This window comes from Gopherus flavomarginatus, chromosome 19 (assembly GCF_025201925.1).
Source record: "Gopherus flavomarginatus isolate rGopFla2 chromosome 19, rGopFla2.mat.asm, whole genome shotgun sequence".
In the NCBI taxonomy this organism is placed as follows: Eukaryota; Metazoa; Chordata; order Testudines; family Testudinidae; genus Gopherus; species Gopherus flavomarginatus.
The window spans coordinates 5,834,819-5,853,625 of record NC_066635.1 but is presented as its reverse complement, the minus strand read 5'-3'; the positions used below and the strand labels follow the sequence as shown (position 1 = coordinate 5,853,625).

The 18,807-nt window shown below is 51.2% G+C and overlaps 1 protein-coding gene across 1 annotated transcript in view; it reads left to right on the top strand.

Annotated features, from left to right (window-relative positions):
* The window catches only part of MMP28 (matrix metallopeptidase 28), a 45,954-nt gene extending 28,929 nt beyond the window's left edge, over window positions 1-17,025 (top strand). The window contains exons 4-8 of the mRNA XM_050929639.1: window positions 3,426-3,647; window positions 6,735-6,980; window positions 8,497-8,646; window positions 9,888-10,055; window positions 13,532-17,025. Coding sequence (XP_050785596.1) covers window positions 3,426-3,647; window positions 6,735-6,980; window positions 8,497-8,646; window positions 9,888-10,055; window positions 13,532-13,926 — 1,181 coding nt within the window. The 3' untranslated portion in view covers window positions 13,927-17,025. The remainder of the gene's footprint in view (window positions 1-3,425; window positions 3,648-6,734; window positions 6,981-8,496; window positions 8,647-9,887; window positions 10,056-13,531) is intronic.
* The last annotated feature ends 1,782 nt before the right edge of the window (window positions 17,026-18,807 follow it).

Here is an 18,807-nt window from a genome sequence, read left to right as displayed (position 1 = left end):
AAAGGGCTTCACCAAGGAGGTGAGTCTCATTGTTCCCACAGTACAGATACCAGCTGTAACTTATCATTTGTACGAGGGCAGCTCGGGGAGGTCTTGGTCAGGGATCAGGGCCCAAGTGTGCTGCACAGGCTGTCATAAACAGATAGCTAAGGGTTAATGTCTCTTTCACCTGAAGCACCTGACCAGAGGACCAATCGGGAAACCGGATTTTTTCAACTCTGGGTGGAGGGAAGTTTGTGTCTGAGTCTTTTGTCTGTCTGCCTGCTTTCTCTGAGCTTTGGAGAAGTAGTTTCTGCTTTCTAATCTTCTGTTTCTAAGTGTAAGGACAAAGAGATCAGATAGTAAGTTATATGGTTTCTTTTCTTTGGTATTTGCATGAATATAAGTTCTGGAGTGCTTTGATTTGTATTCTTTTTGAATAAGGCTGTTTATTCATTTTCTTTTAAGCAATTAACCCTGTATTTGTCACCTTAATACAGAGAGACCATTTGTATGTATTTTTCTTTCTTTTTTATATAAAGCTTTCTTTTTAAAACCTGTTGAAGTTTTTTTTCTGGGAAATTTCAGGGAAATTGAGTCTGTACTCACCAGGGAATTGGTGGGAGGAAGAAATCAGGGAGAGATCTGTGTGTGTTGGATTTGCTAGCCTGATTTTGCATTCCCTCTGGGTGAAGAGGAAAGTGCTTTTGTTTCCAGGACTGGGAACGGAGAGGGGGAGTCACTCTGTTTGGATTCACAGAGCTTGTGTCTGTGTATCTCTCCAGGAGCACCTGGAGGGGGGAAGGGAAAAAGGATTATTTCCCTTTGTTGTGAGACTCAAGGGATTTGGGTCTTGGGGGTCCCCAGGGAAGGTTTTTCAGGGGGACCAGAGTGCCCCAAAACACTCTAATTTTTTGGGTGGTGGCAGCAAGTACCAGGTCCAAGCTGGTAACTAAGCTTGGAGGTTTTCATGCTAACCCCCATATTTTGGACGCTAAGGTCCAAATCTGGGACTAAAGTTATGACACAGGCGTATAATGAAAAGATAGTCTCTGCAACAAGGAGTTTACAATCTAAGCATGTATCAAGGGACAAAAGGTAAAGACAGAAGAGATGGGGAAGGCCAGGGGACAGTGAAAGGATCCTGTTTGATATAACAGGGCAGTGGTCAGACCACTCTCTGCCTGGTTTCCCCATTTGAAAAGGGTCCGGGCAGTGATTCTTACCTGTCTTGGAAAGCGCTGTTGGATCCGTGGATTAAAAACATGTTACACAAGTGCTAGTGCACTGGTGGTGGATGAGTGTAAACGCTCTGGTGTTGCTTCTCAGCCTCGCCAGCCTGCTGGGTTTGAAAAGCAGCCTTGTTGCCTAATGACACCATAGCTGATTTTAGCCCCTTGGCCAAGCAGGGTGTGCAAGGAGAAACCTGCTCTGCAGAATTGGGTTTCACCTCTACTGGCCAATACCAAGAGCTGCCACTCCCATACCCGGTGCTGCCGCCTGCGTGACCTTAGCTCAGTGGCCTCTGTTACACATTTTAATCCTGTTCCTTCCTGGGAACACATTTCAGACCCACCCATATGTTGTCCAGGAGTCGGAGCTTTGTGACCGAAACCTGACTTTCCATGTGTACAGGTAAGTGACATGTGCCTGAAATCTTGCATTCCTTTTGGGCTGCCTTACCGGCCACACCCCCAGCCTCTCCCATGTGTTTGAGGTCATTCCCCTTCCCGCATCATTGCTATTTCGTTCCACCTGCAGGGCAGCTGTTTTCAACAGCAGCCTTGTTTTCATTCACTGAAACCCACAGGTGGTAAAGCTAGTTATTGGGTGAGATCGGCAGCTCGTGTGAACCGGTATAGATCCATTGACTTCAATAGATCTGCACTCATCCACACCAGCTGAGGATCTGGCCCTCTACGTGCACTTACTATGCTTGGCTTTGGGGGGCAAATGCTCTCGTTCTGGCTGGGTGTCCCACTTCCTTTCCTAACTTGATCAAAACACCCCTTGGCTTCAAAATGCTCAGCAATCCAGGAGCGCAGCTCCCTGGTGAGAGAGCCCGGGGTCTGAGTCAGGGGTAGTATAAATGGAGGTGAGCGTTACACATTGGGATGCGCATGTGCCAGTGGTGATGTGACTTGCTCCAATTCTTGGGCTCTCAGAAGAAGGGTGACCAGCCGGCTAGAAAAGCAAGAAGAGGGCGTGTGACAGAGACAGATTCTGATCTTGGTGTAAATCTGGAGTCACTCTGTTAAAGCCAGTGGAGTTCTTCTGGATGTGCCTCAATGCAACGGGATTCAGCATATGGCCCAGACTGAGCTGGTGGCTTTATCTCATGCCCTTCTGTCAGCTGTTTTGTCCAGACTGCCTCCCTACGCTGTGGTATTTGCCCGCCTTGCACGTAAAATTAGTAGCAACTGCAAAGCCCCTAGTGGACTCCATGGGCTCTACATACTCTTGGGCTTTATCTTTCTCTTTATTGTTGTTTGTATTACGGTAGCACCTGGGAGGCTCATGGTGCTAGACTCTCTGCCAACACATCACCAGGAGAAGGTCCCTGCCCCACAGAGCTTGCAGTCAAAGTATCAGACTGCTCCTCTCGCTGGTGGAGCTGCTCCTGATTGGTGAGAGGAAAATCACGCCCACTAACACTCATGTCTAGGCCAAGTAGTGTCACAGGCATCATCCCTTACTTGGGCTCCTTTATCCTTTGGTTGGAGTCCCATTGCAGGGATGATCTGCTCCATTATGTTTACAATACGCTGGCTAAGGGACAGACTAGGTATGAGATTGAAGTGCATGGTCCTTTTCATCTCCTCGCTGCCCTGGGGTGCTCCATTGCATTTCCCAGGATTGTTCTCTTGTCTGGCAAACCTTTGGGGATTGTAGGCAATGGAGATCCTTGCTGCTGAGAAGAGATTCAGTGGGGCCAAATCCTGCTGTCAGTTTTACTGGTGTAAATTCAAAGTAACCTCATTCAAGGCAGTGGAATTATTCCAGATGTAGCCTCTCGTCCTTGAGATCTGAATTTTGCCTGGTGTGTGAACTGGAGGAGGTGTGTTGAGCTGAAAGAAACTTCAGATCAACAGAGCTGGCTTGTGATCTCATTTACACCAATGCAAAACCAGAGTCACTCCATTAAAGGAACCTACTCCAGATTAAGTCTGTTGTACCTGAGATCAGGATCTGTAGGTTTCTTGAATGCACTGTTCAGTGGAGGTCAAGTATAGGGTGGGTTAGGGTGGATAGGGTGCAGGGTCAGGAGACAGGACACTTGCTTCTATTCCTAGCTCTAACATGGGCAGATCACTTTTCTTCTCAGTGCCTCAATTTTCCCATGTGTAAAATGGGTATAATGATCCCACTCTTCCTTTGGAAGATGCAGTGAGATCTGTGGATGGGAAGCACGATGGAGACATAAAAGAAAACTCTCCTTCTTGCAGGTGGAAAGTGGTACAAGCGGCACTTAACCTACCGGATTGTGAACTGGCCTTGGTATCTGCCCCAGCACCAGGTGCGGCTGGCGGTGAAAGCGGCTTTCGATCTCTGGAGCAATGTCTCATCCTTGGCGTTCTGGGAGGTGCTGGACAGCCCTGCTGACATCCGCCTGGCTTTCTTCCACGGCGACCACAACGATGGACTCAGCAACGCCTTCGATGGGCCAGGTGCTAATCGCTCCCTCATCGTAAGCTTCTCTTTTACACCGGGGGCTCTTACGAGGCAGCAAGTGAGGGAGGGAGGGGTGGGAAGGGGAAGAGGGTTGTGATCCTCCAGTGCCTCCCCTATGAGAAGATCGGCTTAGTGTCTCTGGCCAGGACTAGCGTGCGATGGCTGAAGGAGAAGGATGGGCCTGACACATATCATTCTGGCTGTCCTATGTAAGATATTGGCGGGGGTGTCATTGTTCTTCTCTGCTTGGCACTGGTGAGGCCTCAGCTGGAGCGTTTATGATTCTGTGTCTCTGATCTCACTCTGGTGCATGCTCCACTGGCTTGGATGGAGTTCCTCCTGGTTTACATAGGAGTGAGAGCAGAATTGGGGTCATGTTGTCCAGTGGAAACGGAGACAGGGATTTAGTGCGGGAGAATGTTATCTTTATTTAGCTAGAGTTTGGCTGAGAAACTGGGACTAACTACGCAAATGCTTCTGTCTCACTCCTGTCTAAGTACTGAACAACATTTGTCCTGCAAAGCATGCTGTGAGATCTTTCATGGACGCAGGCTCTCAAAGACTTGGGACAGATCCTCAAATGGTGTAAATCAATGTAGCTCCCTTGACTTTGACGGATCTAGGTTAATATACCCCAGGCATAGATCTGTGCCCTACTTTTTATTTCTTCTCCAAAGCTAGTTAGTGGTAAGGTGTGGGCCTCTCATTTCCGGGGTGATGGCTACAAATTCCATGCCTTCGAAACATGAGGTTAGCCGCAGGTATTTATTCCTAATGTCCTGGCTTTAAGGAATTAGTGATTCCTTAGAATTTGTTATTAACAGGCAGCAGGTTTAAAACAAACACAAGGAAGTACTTCTTCATGCAATGCACCATCAACCTGTGGAACTCCTTGCCAGGGTATGTTGTGAAGGCCAAAAGTATAACAAGATTCAAAAAAGGATTAGCTAAATTCCTGGAGGATAGGTCCATGAATGGCTATTAGCCAAGATGGTTAGGGATGCAACCCCATGCTCTGGGTGTCCCTAAACCTCCAACTGCTTTAAGCATCTGACACCGGCCTCTCTCAGAGCCAGAATACTGGGCTAAATGGGCCATCGATCTGACCTACTATGACTGTTCTTATGTTCTTGTGTGATGAATTTGCGATGTCAGTTATTAAACTGTACTGTGGACTTTCATTCAAATCCGGGACCACAGACTTTTCACAGCTTGGGCTATTTCCTCCCAAGTCCATCACATCCCTTGCTAAGCCATTCCGCTCTGCTATGTCAGGGGCATTTCAACCCCCGTAGCCTTCAGCCAATGCAGCAGAATAGCTCGTTCGGAGTGACTGGAGCATGCCTGCTCCCACGCCCAAGTGATTAACCCATGTGATAAAGATCTTCATGCCGATTTCGATGGAACTACACATTCTACAGATAAAATGGCCTGTATTTAGAAGTGAATAACAGAAATAATTTTTATCTCACTAATGCTAAAGAGATTAGTCCACAATATCCAACCATCAGCCTTTTTTTAAAGGCCTGGTTTTAATTTGCATTTTAAAATGTATTTTGGGGACAATTAATTCAAACTATCCAAATGACCAGTGAATTTGGTTTTAAAAGAACGGCTGCTTTTGGGCTGAGCCCTTTCTTTTATTATGCCTGCAAATAAGGGATTCGATTTAAATGCTGTCAGACCCGTAATGACCCTGATACAGACATCACTTCTTGGTGCCTTAGATTCCACGTTTCAGACTAACAGCCGTGCAGGGCCGGCTTTAAGCCGATTCACCCGATTCCCTGGAATTGGGCCCCGTGCCGAAGAGGGCCCTGCGCCGGCGCCTAAGGGGGCTCTGCTCTGGGCTTCTTCGGTGGCATTTCAGCGGTGGGGGTCTTTGGCGGCTGGGGGTCTTCTCCGGGGGTCTTTGGCGGCATTTCAACAGTGGAGGTCCTTCAGTGCCACGGAAAACCTGGAGTGGACGCCCCACCGCCGAGTATTTTAATTGGGCCCCGCGGGTCATAAAGCCGGCCCTGCAGCCGTGTTAGTCTGTATCTGCAAAACCAGCGAGGAGGCCTTGTGGCACCCTAGAGACTAACAAATGTATTTGGGCATAAGCTTTCATGGACTGAAACCCACTTCATCAGGTGCGTGGAGTGGAAAATACAGGAGCAGGTATAAATACACAGCCCAGGAAAAGCTGGGAGTTGCCTCACCAAGTAGGGGGTCAGTGCTAACGAGCCATTTCAGTGAAAGTGGGGTATCCTCAACAGTTGACAAGAAGGGGTGGAAATCACGTTTGTAGTGCAAACGAGGCCAATGTAATCAAGGTGGCCCATTTCAAACAGCTGGCGTGAAGGTGTGAGGATCAGCAGGGGGAAATTTAGTTTTGTAGTGATTCCCCCAGGAATGTTTGCGGCGCATGAAAGGAAATGACTAGCTAGTGAAAGGGAGACAGCGAGGATTTACCCAAAGGTGAATGGTTCAAATCCAGCTGTAACCAAAATGTCACGTTAGCTGGGATTGGATGCCAGTTCCTCTTGGGCTGATTTCCATTTCCCAAACCCACAATTGACTCTTGCTGGCAGACTCAGTGGAGAGGTCAAGGACAGAACAGGAGGTTTGGCGTGAATTGCTTCTATAGGTAGCTTCTCCCCATCACCGAGAATGCAAATTTTCCCTGCCTCATACACTCCCTGATCTGGGAATAGCTACAGGACTTCTACCTTTGGGGCTGTCTGTCTCCCACCAGTGTTCTCTCACTAGCTGCCACTGTATCCAGAGGTGGTGTTAGCCCATTGGAGGGCCCCAAACAGGAAAGTTTTTGTCCCCCTTATACCTCGCTCACCCCCTAAAAATACTAATTGCGTTATTTCCACAACCCAGAAAGTTTACCAGCAGAGCCTGTACTAATATACATGTTAAAAAGTCCATGTTAAATAGGATGATTGATATTGTCTACGTATTCCTAGTGCCACCACGGACTGCATCCTTTGCTCTTTTGTGCCCAGACATCCCTGGCCAATTGTAGAACAGGCTCAGCACATGCATGTGACCTGTGCATCAGTTGTAACCGCCTCCGCTCCTCTTTCCACCAGGGGGCGCCCTGGCGCACGCGTTCTTCCCCCGCCGTGGGGAGGCGCACTTCGACAGCGATGAGCGGTGGTCCCTGCACAGCGGCAAGGGTCGCAACCTGTTTGTGGTGGTAGCACACGAGATCGGGCACACGCTGGGGCTGGAGCACTCGCCCGTCAGGAGCGCCCTGATGTCTCCCTATTATAAGAAGCTGGGCAAGGACTTTGTGCTGAGCTGGGATGACATCCTTGCTGTCCAGAACCTGTACGGTGAGCCTGGATCTCCTGGATCCCCTCTGTCATCTTTTGGCTTGCGTGTGTGTCCTCTCCATGTGCCGCCCAAGCTCTGCACGGGTAGCTGACCCCTCAGGCATCGATAGTGCTACCCAGAAAGACCACAGATGCGATTTGGTGGCGAAGGCGCTCAGCCAGGTTTCTTTTCAACAAAGTACGGTACTAGTGCCCTCTAGATTCTGCAGGTACACTGACACATGTATGCCCATTACAATCGACCGGCTCAGTCAGCAGCAGGACTTTGTCCAGCCTAGGGGGCAGTAGAAAGGGTTAAGACAAGGTACTCTGACGTCAGTAGACTGAGATTAACAATTTACATACCACCTGACGTGTTTCATGACATCTATTTGTTACCGCCTCTTGTTCCTTATATCTTGGACAAAACATCCCTATTAATTGTTTTGTCAAAGCAACTTCTCTTGTACTAGACTGGGGTGTATCTGTACCAGCTGGAATATCTTTATGTAAATATCTATTGCCTAGTAAACTAACAACAACTTTGCCAAGTGCACGTGCTGCACAATGAACTTGTGAGCATCTGGTTTAATACATGGCCTGACTTTGGTTCACAGTCTCTGGTTCAGGCCTCAGATCTTGCACCAGACTCGCTCTCTGTTACACCCTCTTGTTTCAGCTAGAACCGGGTGAATGATGGATCTTCTGGTTCTCTGGCAATTCTGAAAAGTCAGGGACGGATGGGAGCTGGGAATTGTCGTCTGATCAAAAACAAAAACTGTCAGAATTTCAGGTGAATTGAAAAGTAACAAAAAAAATTGTTTCAGCAACATTGAAAAGTTTCATTTAGATTTTGACCACTTGAAAACATTTGTGATCATTTAAAAAAAAGAAAACAAAGTTAAAGGAAATTTTGGAACAAAAAGTTGCTTCAAACTGGAAAATCAAAATGTTTCAGGATTTGTGGACTTTGTTTTTAAACAATTAAATGAAATTGACGTGAATTTCCAAACTGTTTCAGGATAGTCATATTTGCATCTTTAGCCAAAAAAAATGTTTCAGCTGAAAAGGTTTACCCAGCTCTAGCTCCTTGGTCTAGTTCCTTGTTCGTAACCTCACATCCAGATAAAAGGCTTGTGTGATGTCTAAGTGCATCTGAAGACCACCCCTTTTTCTGGGTTTGCCGAAGCCCTGGGGGAACTCTTTGCCAGAGGATGTTGTGAAGGCCAAAACCATAACAGGGTTCAAAAAGAACTAGATAAGTTCATGGAGGACAGGTCCATCAATGGCTATTAGCCATGATGGGCAGGGATGCTGTCCCTAGCCTCTGTTTGCCAGAAGCTGGGAATGGGCGACAGGGGATGGATCACTTGATGATAATCTGTTCATTCCCTCTGGGGCACCTGGCATTTGCCACTGTCGGTAGACAGGATACAGGACTAGATGGACCTTTGGTCTGACCCAGTGTGGCCACTTTTATGGAAGCATCCCCTGTGCAGCCACTCTACACATCTCAAGGTTTCTCTTTCAATTGCAGGAAAGCCTTCCAAGGGCTCAGCTGTGCGGCTTCCTGGGAAGTTATTTGCTCATTTCCAGGACTGGAGCCCTGATTTTCCAGGCAATGATCAGCTGCAGGGGAGCCTCGGCTCTTATTACTGCCAGTCCTTCTTCGATGCTATCACCATCGGTGAGTCTCTCGGACGCCGACACGCAGCTGGAGCCCTCTCCCTGCTGCTCCGTCCAGCCCGCCCTCCCTTGTTGTAGGTGTTTGAGATGGAACAGACAAACTTATTAGACCCACTGGCCTGTTTCCCCTCCAGCTGGTGCTGGAGGAGGCAGTGTTAGTAACCCCCTGGGGGGATCAAGTCTAGGGTCCCACTGAAAGGGTTGAGGACGTAGCACATGTGTGTCCTGAGGAGAGGTGCGCAGGGAAAGAGAGAGATGTGCCAAGTGGGAGAGCTGCTGTGTTAGCCAACACACCAAGGGTCGAACCGGGGACCTCCAGAACTAAAAGCAGGAGCCAAGGGTGGGACTGTGACAGACTCCGATCCTCTGCAGATCAGGCACAGAGGGGTAGCCCTGCAGCATGCTCCCCAGTGGGGTACCTAAGTACACGTGGTAGCAAGGAAGAAGGTGCGAGGAGGCATGAGGGAGGAGTACAGAGGGACGGCAGAGCGGATGTAGTAGGAAATTATCTCAGTGATGCAGAGCCTTGATGGTGAGGGCCAGAAGAATGAACTTTATGCAGGAGGAGAGAGACGAGGTGGGAGAGGTGGTATCTTTTATTGGGCTGACTTCTGTTGGTGAAAGGCAGGCGAGGAAGGGGAGTAGCCTAGACGGAGCGACAGGAGGGGAGGACACCTTCCCCAGTAGCAGTGTCTGTGGATTGAGAGCAGAAGCTGGGGGCCATGGAGGGGCGGGTGGCTGCAGGGATCAGGGGGAGAGAAGACCGAAGGGTCGGTGCTGTTGGGTAGGGATGGGGGTTAGAATGACGTAGCAGAGGAGCCAGCAGGCCTTGCTCAGAGCCTGAATGCAGGGAGAGGAGAGGTGAGGAGATGGGCAGGTGACCGGGGAGCAGAGGGCTTGGGAGGAAGTGGTGGGTTTGCCATAGCATGTTCAAGGTGCCTGCAGGGCACCCAGGTGGAGACGTCAGAGCAGAGAGGTGGAGCTGGCACATATGGGGATGGGCTGGCCCTGGAGAAGATGAGCTTCCCCAGGGTGAGTGAGGAGCCTGAGTGTGGATCTCTGGGAGAAGAGGCAGATACGTTGGAAAGGCAGGAGAGAGGCCTTTGCTGTAGTGGCTTTGCACATGCTGCTTTCTGTTCTGGGTGGGGCACAAAGCGGGGCCCGTTGGCTTGCAGAGATAGGACCCTCCGCTCAGGTTCGCAAGGCCACACTCCCTCTAACTTGCTTCCCTCTTCTGCACAGACGCAGATCACAACCTTTACATCTTCAAAGGCCACCACTACTGGGTTGTGTCGAAGGGAGGCAATGCCACCGAACCACAGCTGCTCCGGACCCGGTGGGCAGAGCTTCCAGCTGGCATTGACGCGGCTGCTGTGTCAGAGGCAGACGGGAAATTCTACTTCTTCAAAGGTAGCCAGACCCAGAGGAGGAGGAGCAAAAATCTCCCCTTTGTGGCTGTGTCCTTGATCTGTCTGTCCGTCCAGAGCATGGCCTGGTGCACGGGGCTCTAGACTGGAAGTCGGCACTCTGGGCTCTGTTCTTGCCTTCACCGCTGACCTTGGGCAAGTCCCCTTTGCTTTGTTGCACCTCAGTTTCCCCATCTGTAAAATGGGGAGAATGACACCCTCATTTGTGAAACTCTTTGAGATGTAGGGGTGGAAAGCACTTTGCCAGCGCTAGGCATTGTTGATTAGGAAGAGGCCAGTGCAGAGCTCTGAGCCCCGAGTGTTACAGGGGCTCTGGCCATGGTGTTAGGGACCCAAGTGGCTAAGACAATGTAGTCCCCCATCTGACTGTGAACTGCTGCAGCAAGCTGACTTACTGGACATTTAAAGGGGCAGCTCAGGGTCGTTAGTGCTGGCCCAGGCACTCGGCTGCAAAGGAGAATGGATGCCAGTGTGACATTGGCTTGTAATTGTAATAGCTTGGAGGCTTTTCAGAATGGGGGCTTTGTTCCTACTGCAGGGTGGGGCCCAGCAGTCCCTCTTCCTTCCCTCCGTTCCTTGCAGGGCTAGGATCAGAAAGAGCCTGGGAGCAGGGCAGTCTCTTTGAAAAGAGTTTTTGTTTTTCTTCCCTTGCCATAACCCATAGTCCAATAACCGAGTGCCCAGCCAGCCAGCCGGCGCTGAGGCTGATGGGATGGGACAGTGGGAAATCAGCCTGCGGTTGCAGTTGCTGCGGTTCTTACTGTTTATTTGCATTACCGTAACCACCAGGGAGGGATCAAGACCCCACCTCTGTCTGCCGATGTAGCTGTACCGTGCTGAGCACAAGGGGCCCCAACCATAATACAAATGAATAACGATAACCCACCAGCCGCTGGCAGCTGATAGCGCTTTGCAGGCAGGCCCTGGCTACAAGGATTGTGCGGGAGGTTCTCCCTGTGCATGAGCACCCTGGCAAGGAAGGATGGTCTAGCGGTTAGAGCGGGTGGTGGAAGAGCTGCGTTCAATTCCTGCTCTGCCACAGATTTCTTTCATGACCCAGGACAAATCACTTAACCTCTCTGTGCCTAGATCCTTATCTGTACCATGAGGCTAACAGCCTGTCCCAGCCTGACCTCAGAGAGGTGTGGGGAGGGGAAATGCATTGGAGATTGTGGGGCGCTTGGACGCTCTGGTAACGGGTCCATAGTAGACAGTCAGAGTCCAGTGCCTTTAGCCAACAGGTGCAGAGATCTCAGTTTACAGCCAAAACGCCGACGGGGGCCATTTCTCTTTGATCTCCAGAATCCCCGGGATTTCAGTGCACGGCACCGCTCGGGGCTCCTTAGCCGGAGGTGCACTTAAGTGGCAATGGAGGGTTCACTCTGGGTGGAGGATCCCAGGAAGGGCTCGCTGGTTGCATCAGTCCGACCATCCCTGAGATCCTTGGTTTTGCTCTGGAGTGATTGGTTTGGCATTGAGCTGCTGTGCACCAGCGGCCCCTACGGGAAGCAGTGGGAATAGCAAATGCCCACCTGATTGTGTATTGTGTTGGTTTTTGCACAACATGGCAGGCCTGGGGCCTCTGGCAGCAGGAACAGGAAGAACAGGGTGATCTTGCCTCACCCCTGCCCTGGAGGGATCTCCTCACAGTGGCTGAGAGAGGAGATTAGCCAGCAGCCCATTCAGTCCATCTCTAAGGAGGCCAGTTTCGCTGCATTCGTCCATTAGTGCCTGCCTCATTTAGGCGGCATGCCCTTTGGGAGAGGGACTTTGCACTCCTCTGTCTGCTGGGTAGCACAAACTGCAGGCTTTTCTCACATGGGTTTCGGGCCGTGCCCTGGAAGAGGTGAATGGCCCTGTATCCCATTGCCAGCCTCTTCAGCCAGCCTCTCTGCCCCCTTCTGTTCAGGAATAGGGCCATGGGAATGGAAGACCTAGAGTTTATTGAGCTGGTTGGCCTGTCAGGATGGCTGCCCTATCTGCTGTGTGTCTGGCAAGTGACACGCGTACTTTGGCACCAAGTGAATATAATGGGAATAAGACAGGTGTTTGTAGCCTCAGACTTGAGAGACCTGGATTCAATACTCTGCTCTGCTACAGACTTCCTGAGAGACCTTGGGCAAGTCAGTTAGCCTCTCTGCACCTCAGTTCCCCAGCTGTACCATGGAGATAACAGCCCTACTCTGCCCTGCCTCACCAGGGTGTTGGGAGGAGAAACACATGAAATAAATTGTGAGGCGCTCAGGTATTACTGTGCTGGTCACTTTGGGTAGGATATCCTGAGCAGGTGCATTCTTCCTTGTGAGCCCAGAGCTGGGTTTGATCACAGGTTTTGTGAGCGCAGGGAATCGCTCAGGTATTCTGATGAAGGACTGAGCAACCTGTCATAAATTGGACAGCACTGACACCTGCTGGTTGTTTGTCATTAAGAAATCTACACCCACCTCCTTCCTCCCTTTGCGTCAGTCTCTTGTAGCCATGCCCTTGATTCCTCCTTCCCCTCGTTTGTTTTCATTTGATTGACAGCCATCAACGGTGCAGCCGGCATGTGTGCACTGCGGGGCATGTATAGATTGATGGTCCCAGGACACAGGGACTCTGCAGCAGCTGGCTACGGGAACTAATAATATTCCCGTGGAAAGCATCTTCCCCAGCCCTGCCCATGATCTCAGAGCGGCTGGGTTTGTCCTCGGAACTAGTCCACTACCAAATGCAGGCGTTAGGATTCAGGGTCCATGCCCACGGAGGTGAATGAGGGCAGGCAGGTCTGACCTCTCGTAGCTATTGTTTGCAAGAGAAGGTGGGCAGTGCTGGATGTGGGCACCACCCACAAGGTGTTCATCCTTTCGAGGCAGATTATCTGGGTTCTGTGCAGTTCACCACGGGGGAGCCGGCCCCAGATCTGAATCCCAGCCCAAGGCGTGGGACCCCCCACATCGTGGTGCTGGGCCAGAGATGAGCCTGCTTCATGGAGCCTTGGGTCATTTAGCTTGACAGGAAAGGCTCCTGCTTTTAGATCCAGAGGCCCCTCCTGCCAGAAGCCCACTTGGGGTGCAGTGTTACATTTGAACTACAACATCATCTGTCCTCCTCCAAATGCCTGTTTGACCTGCCCATGTGGCCTAGTGCCTGGAGCACTGGACTTGGGCTTCGGAGATCTGGGTTCTAGACCCAGCTCTGCTACTGGCATGCTAGGTGACTGTGAGCAAATCACATTGCCTTTCTGTGCCTCAGTTTCCCCATCAGGAATGGTGCTACGCTCCTTTGTAAAGCGCTTTGAGATCTACTGATGAAACGGGCTCTCTATTATTTATTAACTACACACCTTTGAGAAACAGGCTCCCATTGTCAAAATGCTGTTGATAGATCATGGCCTGACTTCCATGCCGTGTGTCCTGGCCCCTACACAGCCTCCCCCCTCAGCGATCCTAACCAGCTTTGTCTCTGGCTTCTCCCCAGGCGGCCGATGCTGGCGATACAAAGGGTCTGCCTTGGAGGCGGGATTCCCCCAGAAGTGCAGCACCAGCAACCTTCCTCGCCACCCCGACGCGGCCCTCTATTTCCAGCAGCTCCGCCACCTGGTGCTCTTCAAGGGCCCCAAGTACTACGTGGTGAGCGAGGAGTCCCTGCAGGTGGAGCCCTACTACCCCCGGAGCCTGAGGGACTGGAACGGAGTCCCGGCCGGGGTGGATGGGGCCCTGACACAGCAGGATGGCTTCGTGTACTTCTTCAGGGAGGACCAGTACTGGAAGTTCGACCAGGCCAAGCTACAGGTGTTGGCGACGGGGAAGTGGGCTGCCCAGCTGCCATGGATTGGCTGCTGGGGCAGGAATTCCAGTCAGACTCTCTTCTGATCTCCCACACACTTGGATGTAACCAGGGGCCATGCTGTGCCTTCCACCCCCCTCCACGCATTGATGACAAGGGCACAATCCAGCCCTGAACTTGGCATCGAAAAGATGGCGGCTGATCCCCATCTCCTGCCCTGCTCTTTACCAGGAGGGCTTTTATTCAGATAAACCTTTCGCTTCCCACGTTGGTCCTTCACCCAGGTACCTCTTGTCAATGATCTACTTGAACTCCCATCTCAGGAGCCATCCCAATGACTGCCACAGGCGAGCAGGGATAGTCCCGGCCTTGAGGTGAACAGTGGACAGATCTCTCTGGCCAGACTGTTCTTCAGTGGTTTAGTCAATGTCCCCCCTAAACAGAAGGGCTAAAATGGGTATTTTACAGAGCTCTAGAGAAGACGAGACCAGCTTCTCAGTTCAAAGACATCTCCGCTTGCGAACAGGAGGAGACTGGCCCTTTAGCCTGGCGAGGGAGAGGGAGACCGTACAAAATAAAACCCTGTTGACTTTTTCCATATCTTTTTGGTTTTTTTCATGTTGTTTTTCACAATATTTTTAATGGGAATTTTTATCAAAACCACTATTGACATTTTTCGTTTACCCCAAACTGGGTTTTTCACTAGACCGTTGATCGGATAAATGGGCCCATGTTGAACCTGCGAAACAGAACAGAATTTCCGAATGATTGGTGATTTTTTTTTCTTCCGTTTTTCCAGCGGCTCCAATCTTGCCATGTTCATTGGGTGACACATGAGAACAACTCTGATAATTCTCTGGGCCAAATTCAGGGGTTAACATAAGCTAGTGTAACTCTCTGCGCGATCCGGAAGAAGTTGTAAATTACAGCAGTTTAGACTGGCATCCATTTGCTTAGTGGAGAAGGTCGTCTGCATAGCTGTGAGAGTATCCTATGTAAACACAAAGCACTGTACATGCCTATTAAAACCCTTTGAAATGGCATCAGCTTGTGCTTCTGAATTAGCTGGGAGCATCCAAAGAGAAGAATCGTCTCCTGAGGGCACCGGTGAAAGTTACGCTCCTGGAAACCAAAATCTAGACTGGGAAAATAGACATAATGGCGGGGGTTGAGGGAGGTTTGGATTACGTGGAACATAATAGGTCTGCTCCATCTCTGGCTCCTGGCTGATTCAGCGATTTCCCAAGTAACGCTGGGATGTGGTGCTCAGTGGTGGGGCCACATTACACAGATGACTCAGCTAGGGAATTTCTCTGCCTGGTCTCTGGGGGTTGTATTGATGACATTCTCTCCATCTTCTTGGAGATGTGTCACTTCTGGATGCCTAAGCGGGAGCTGGCCCGGGTAGCCCAGGAAATCAAGAAACAGAATGGTAACCCTAGGCTTGCATCCTGCGCACGCTGCAGAAGTTGCACAGCAGGGTTTGTTCCTGTGCTGGGAGAGGGGCCTGCCGAGATGTTGCCCTGTTTTCTTTCAAGAAGACTTTGGACTCTCAACTCCTAAGCCCCCGGGAGGGGGAGTGAATGTCTCAGAGGAGGCAGAGGGGGACACATGTTTTGCTGGAGTCTGCCATCAAAAGCATTTCAATTCTTGTCTAAAGCTGCCTCCTCACCAGCGGCTGTCCTGGCTCACACCCTCTTTGGAGGTGACCTGGCTTCCAGCCTCTCCAGTTTTCACTTGCAGTTTGTGGCTCTCCAGTTTTGTTGATTTAAGCCTCTCTGGGTTTGCCTGGCATCCTGGTTTGATCCAGCAGAGGGCACTCCTGGGCAGGAATTAAGGGATTTTATAACAATGTAGGGTAAGGCAGCCTTTCCCATATAAAAACCAAATCCCAGTTCCTTGGCCCTCTCCCCAAAGCTTATCAAACCACAGCATGCCCAAAAGGTCACCGAATTGGGCTGGTTTGACTCTGGTAGAAGAGCAATTTCCAGAGTCCTCTAGCCTTCGCAGAGAATGCTGTACCCAGGGCCGGCTTTATGACCTGCGGGGCCCGATTGGAATCCTCGGCAGCGGTTCGGGGCTTTGGTGGCACCACTAGGGTCAGAGACCTCCTGGACTACGACGGGGGGACTGGGTAGATCCCCACAAGCTCGGTCGGTGCATGGGGCTCTCCATCCTTTCGACTCCCCTACGTGTACTCCAGGAGGCGGAGGCTGCTTTGTCACCTGTTTCTCTCGTCTTCCTGCAGCGGGCCCTGCGAGAGGCGCTCCCCACCCACCCCTCACCCCAGGCCCTCCAGACATTTTTATTCGGCCCCTGTTGTGTGATCGCCCCTGGCCTCCCCATTCCAACACCCCGAGCCAGCTGCACACCTTGGAGCCGGTCCAGTTCCAAACCGCGCCTAGGTACCAACTGTACACGCTCGTGCTCCACACACTGCATTTCCTCACCCTCGCATCCCGCCCCGACACCAAATGGCAGGACTGTCTTCCACTTAAAGAGGGTGAGGAGCCCCGGTGGGGCAGCCTTTATTCCACCTGGTCCCACAGCCCACCGGGGACATTGGTTGGCGGCTCCTTCACGGAGCCGTGAGCACAGGCGTGTACCTCGCGCGGTTCACACCCGTACCCGAGGCCTGCCCCTTTTGAGGCGTGAGAGAGAACCTGGCACATGCCTATCTTGAATGCGCCAGGTTGCAGCCCCTATTCCGGCTTCTCCAGAACCTCTTGTAGAGGTTCTGGCTGCACTTTTCCCCTCACCTGTTCCTTTTTGCACACCCCATCTGTGGCCCCACAAAGTCTTGAGACCTTGTCGATCTTCTCCTGGCCCTGGCCAAACTCTCCATCTACACTGCCAGGAGGAGTATGCTGGACGAGTGGGTGCTTTGCACTGTGGGGCCTATTGCCGTTCCTCCCTAGTTTCACGCGTCTGGGCAGAGTTCCACTGGGCAGCGTCCGCTGGCTCCCTCGACACCTTTGAGGAGCAGCGGGTGCTGTCCGGGGTTCTCTGCTCGGTGTCCCCATCCGGAACCCTCGTTTTGAACCTATGACCTTCGCCTCAGTCCCTGTTTTCCTCATTTGTTGTTCCCTGCATTCCTTTGGTCCCTGGATCCAGTGGTCCTTGCCGCTAGGCTGGGGGAGGGGCCTCTAGAAGTGGGCAGGCTTCTGCCCGCCCGCCCCCCCGGGTTTCCAATAAGCCTACAGCGGCAGGGGTATCTGCTCTGGGTCTTCCGCGGCACTGAAGGACACCCCCCCACACACCGAAATGCTGCCAGAGACCCCCGAAGCGGTCTCCCTGCCACTGAAATGCTGCCAAAGACCCCGGAGCAGGGCCCCCTTAGGCGCGGGGCCCTCTTTGGCATGGGGCCCAATTCCAGGGAATCTGCGTAAAGCCAGCCCTGGCTGTACCAGCTGCTCCTTCATGTTTATCATACCAGCTTGAGCCCTCTGCTGAAGCGTAGGGAACAAGATGATACCTCAGGTAGATCCTCTGTTGCAAACCCTGCTAACTGATAATGACTGTACTCCCTCAATCAGAGGGACTATTGCAATGAATGGGATCTGGGTATCCAACCCCTTAAGCAGCTCTGGGCATCTCACCCTTAGCTCACAATATTGCCAGCTCTCACGACAGCTGCTGTTTTTTCTTAAAACCCCCTGCTCCTGGAGGCATGTGATTTTTGTGAGAAATTCAGCTTTCATTTAAAACAACTGCAAGTTTCTAGCCTTCCTTGCTGCAGAGAAAAGCTTGAGCATGTGACCGCAGTCAACTCTAAAAGGCTTAAAACCCAGAATGCAAATAAAAGGAATCTCATGATTTTTAAGCCATTCTCGAGATTTTTGGGGGGAGGCGTCTGGGTTGTTGGTTTCTTTTGAATGTTTGTGGTTGGCATTGCTGAGTTTATTTTGGCAGTTTAGCTGCCAGCAAGGGAGTGGAGTGGTCTGGCTTTGTTAGTGGAATCCTGGAGACATATTGTTTTGGACCAAAATAGTGAAATTCAGTTTTCACAATAAAGGCACTAAGTGGGTTATTTTCCAGGGCCAGGGAAAAGTTTCCTTCTGATCTGATTGTCGCAGGCACCTGTCAGAAGCTTTTCATCTGTACCTGTCCACAACAGCTTTGATTGTTCAAATTGCAACTGGCACAACAACAGCACATGCAGATTTCCCAAGGGCTCTTTTTTGCCCTAGCCACTGCCTGCTCAGCTGCCTCTTCCCTGTACTAAACCCCAGTTCCTGCAGTGAAGAGCTGGTTTAACTCTGCAAAGTATTTAGGGCTACAGTGTGTATGAAGGGCATTATACTACGTAAGGGCCTGGTCCTGCCTTGGGATGCGATCCATCAGTGGGGATTAAAGGGCCTCACCTCACAGGAGCAGGCCCCTGATTAGTGAGGATTTTTTCTGGCATTGTGATTTGTTAATTTCATTTTCCTCCGGAGCTGAAATGAGGAGCATGGAGGATTAACTCATGGCCGTCCCTAGCAGCAGAGCACCGGTGATGCCGGTTCTGTTTGGGGATGAGCCGGTGAGACACGATATTGACCACTTCCTAGCCCACACCAGCTCTGGCTGAGGAGTTACTCCTCCTCCCTTTCTGAAAAGACAAAGGGGCATTTTCCCTGTTTGTTTTTCTTCATGTTGTAACAGGCCAGGGGTGTTTTTTGTTTGCTGCCTATTGACACCCAGGTATGTTGGCCATATAAAGCGCAGAACAATGTGGAAGGTGTCGCAATACGTGCGGAGGGCAGGACGGGCCGAATTCATCCCTGCTCCAACTCCACAGCCCTCAAACAACTTACCCCACTTAGGGATCTGGCCCCCTAGCCCAACCTCCACCAGCTCCCAGTGTTCAGTGGCAGTGGGGGGAGATAGGTAGGGGGAAGGGACAGAAACACAGGTCTATGAAAGGGCTGGGAAGGAATTTCTTCTTCAGATAAGGGGCTGGGAAGAAAGGCCAAGCATGTTAA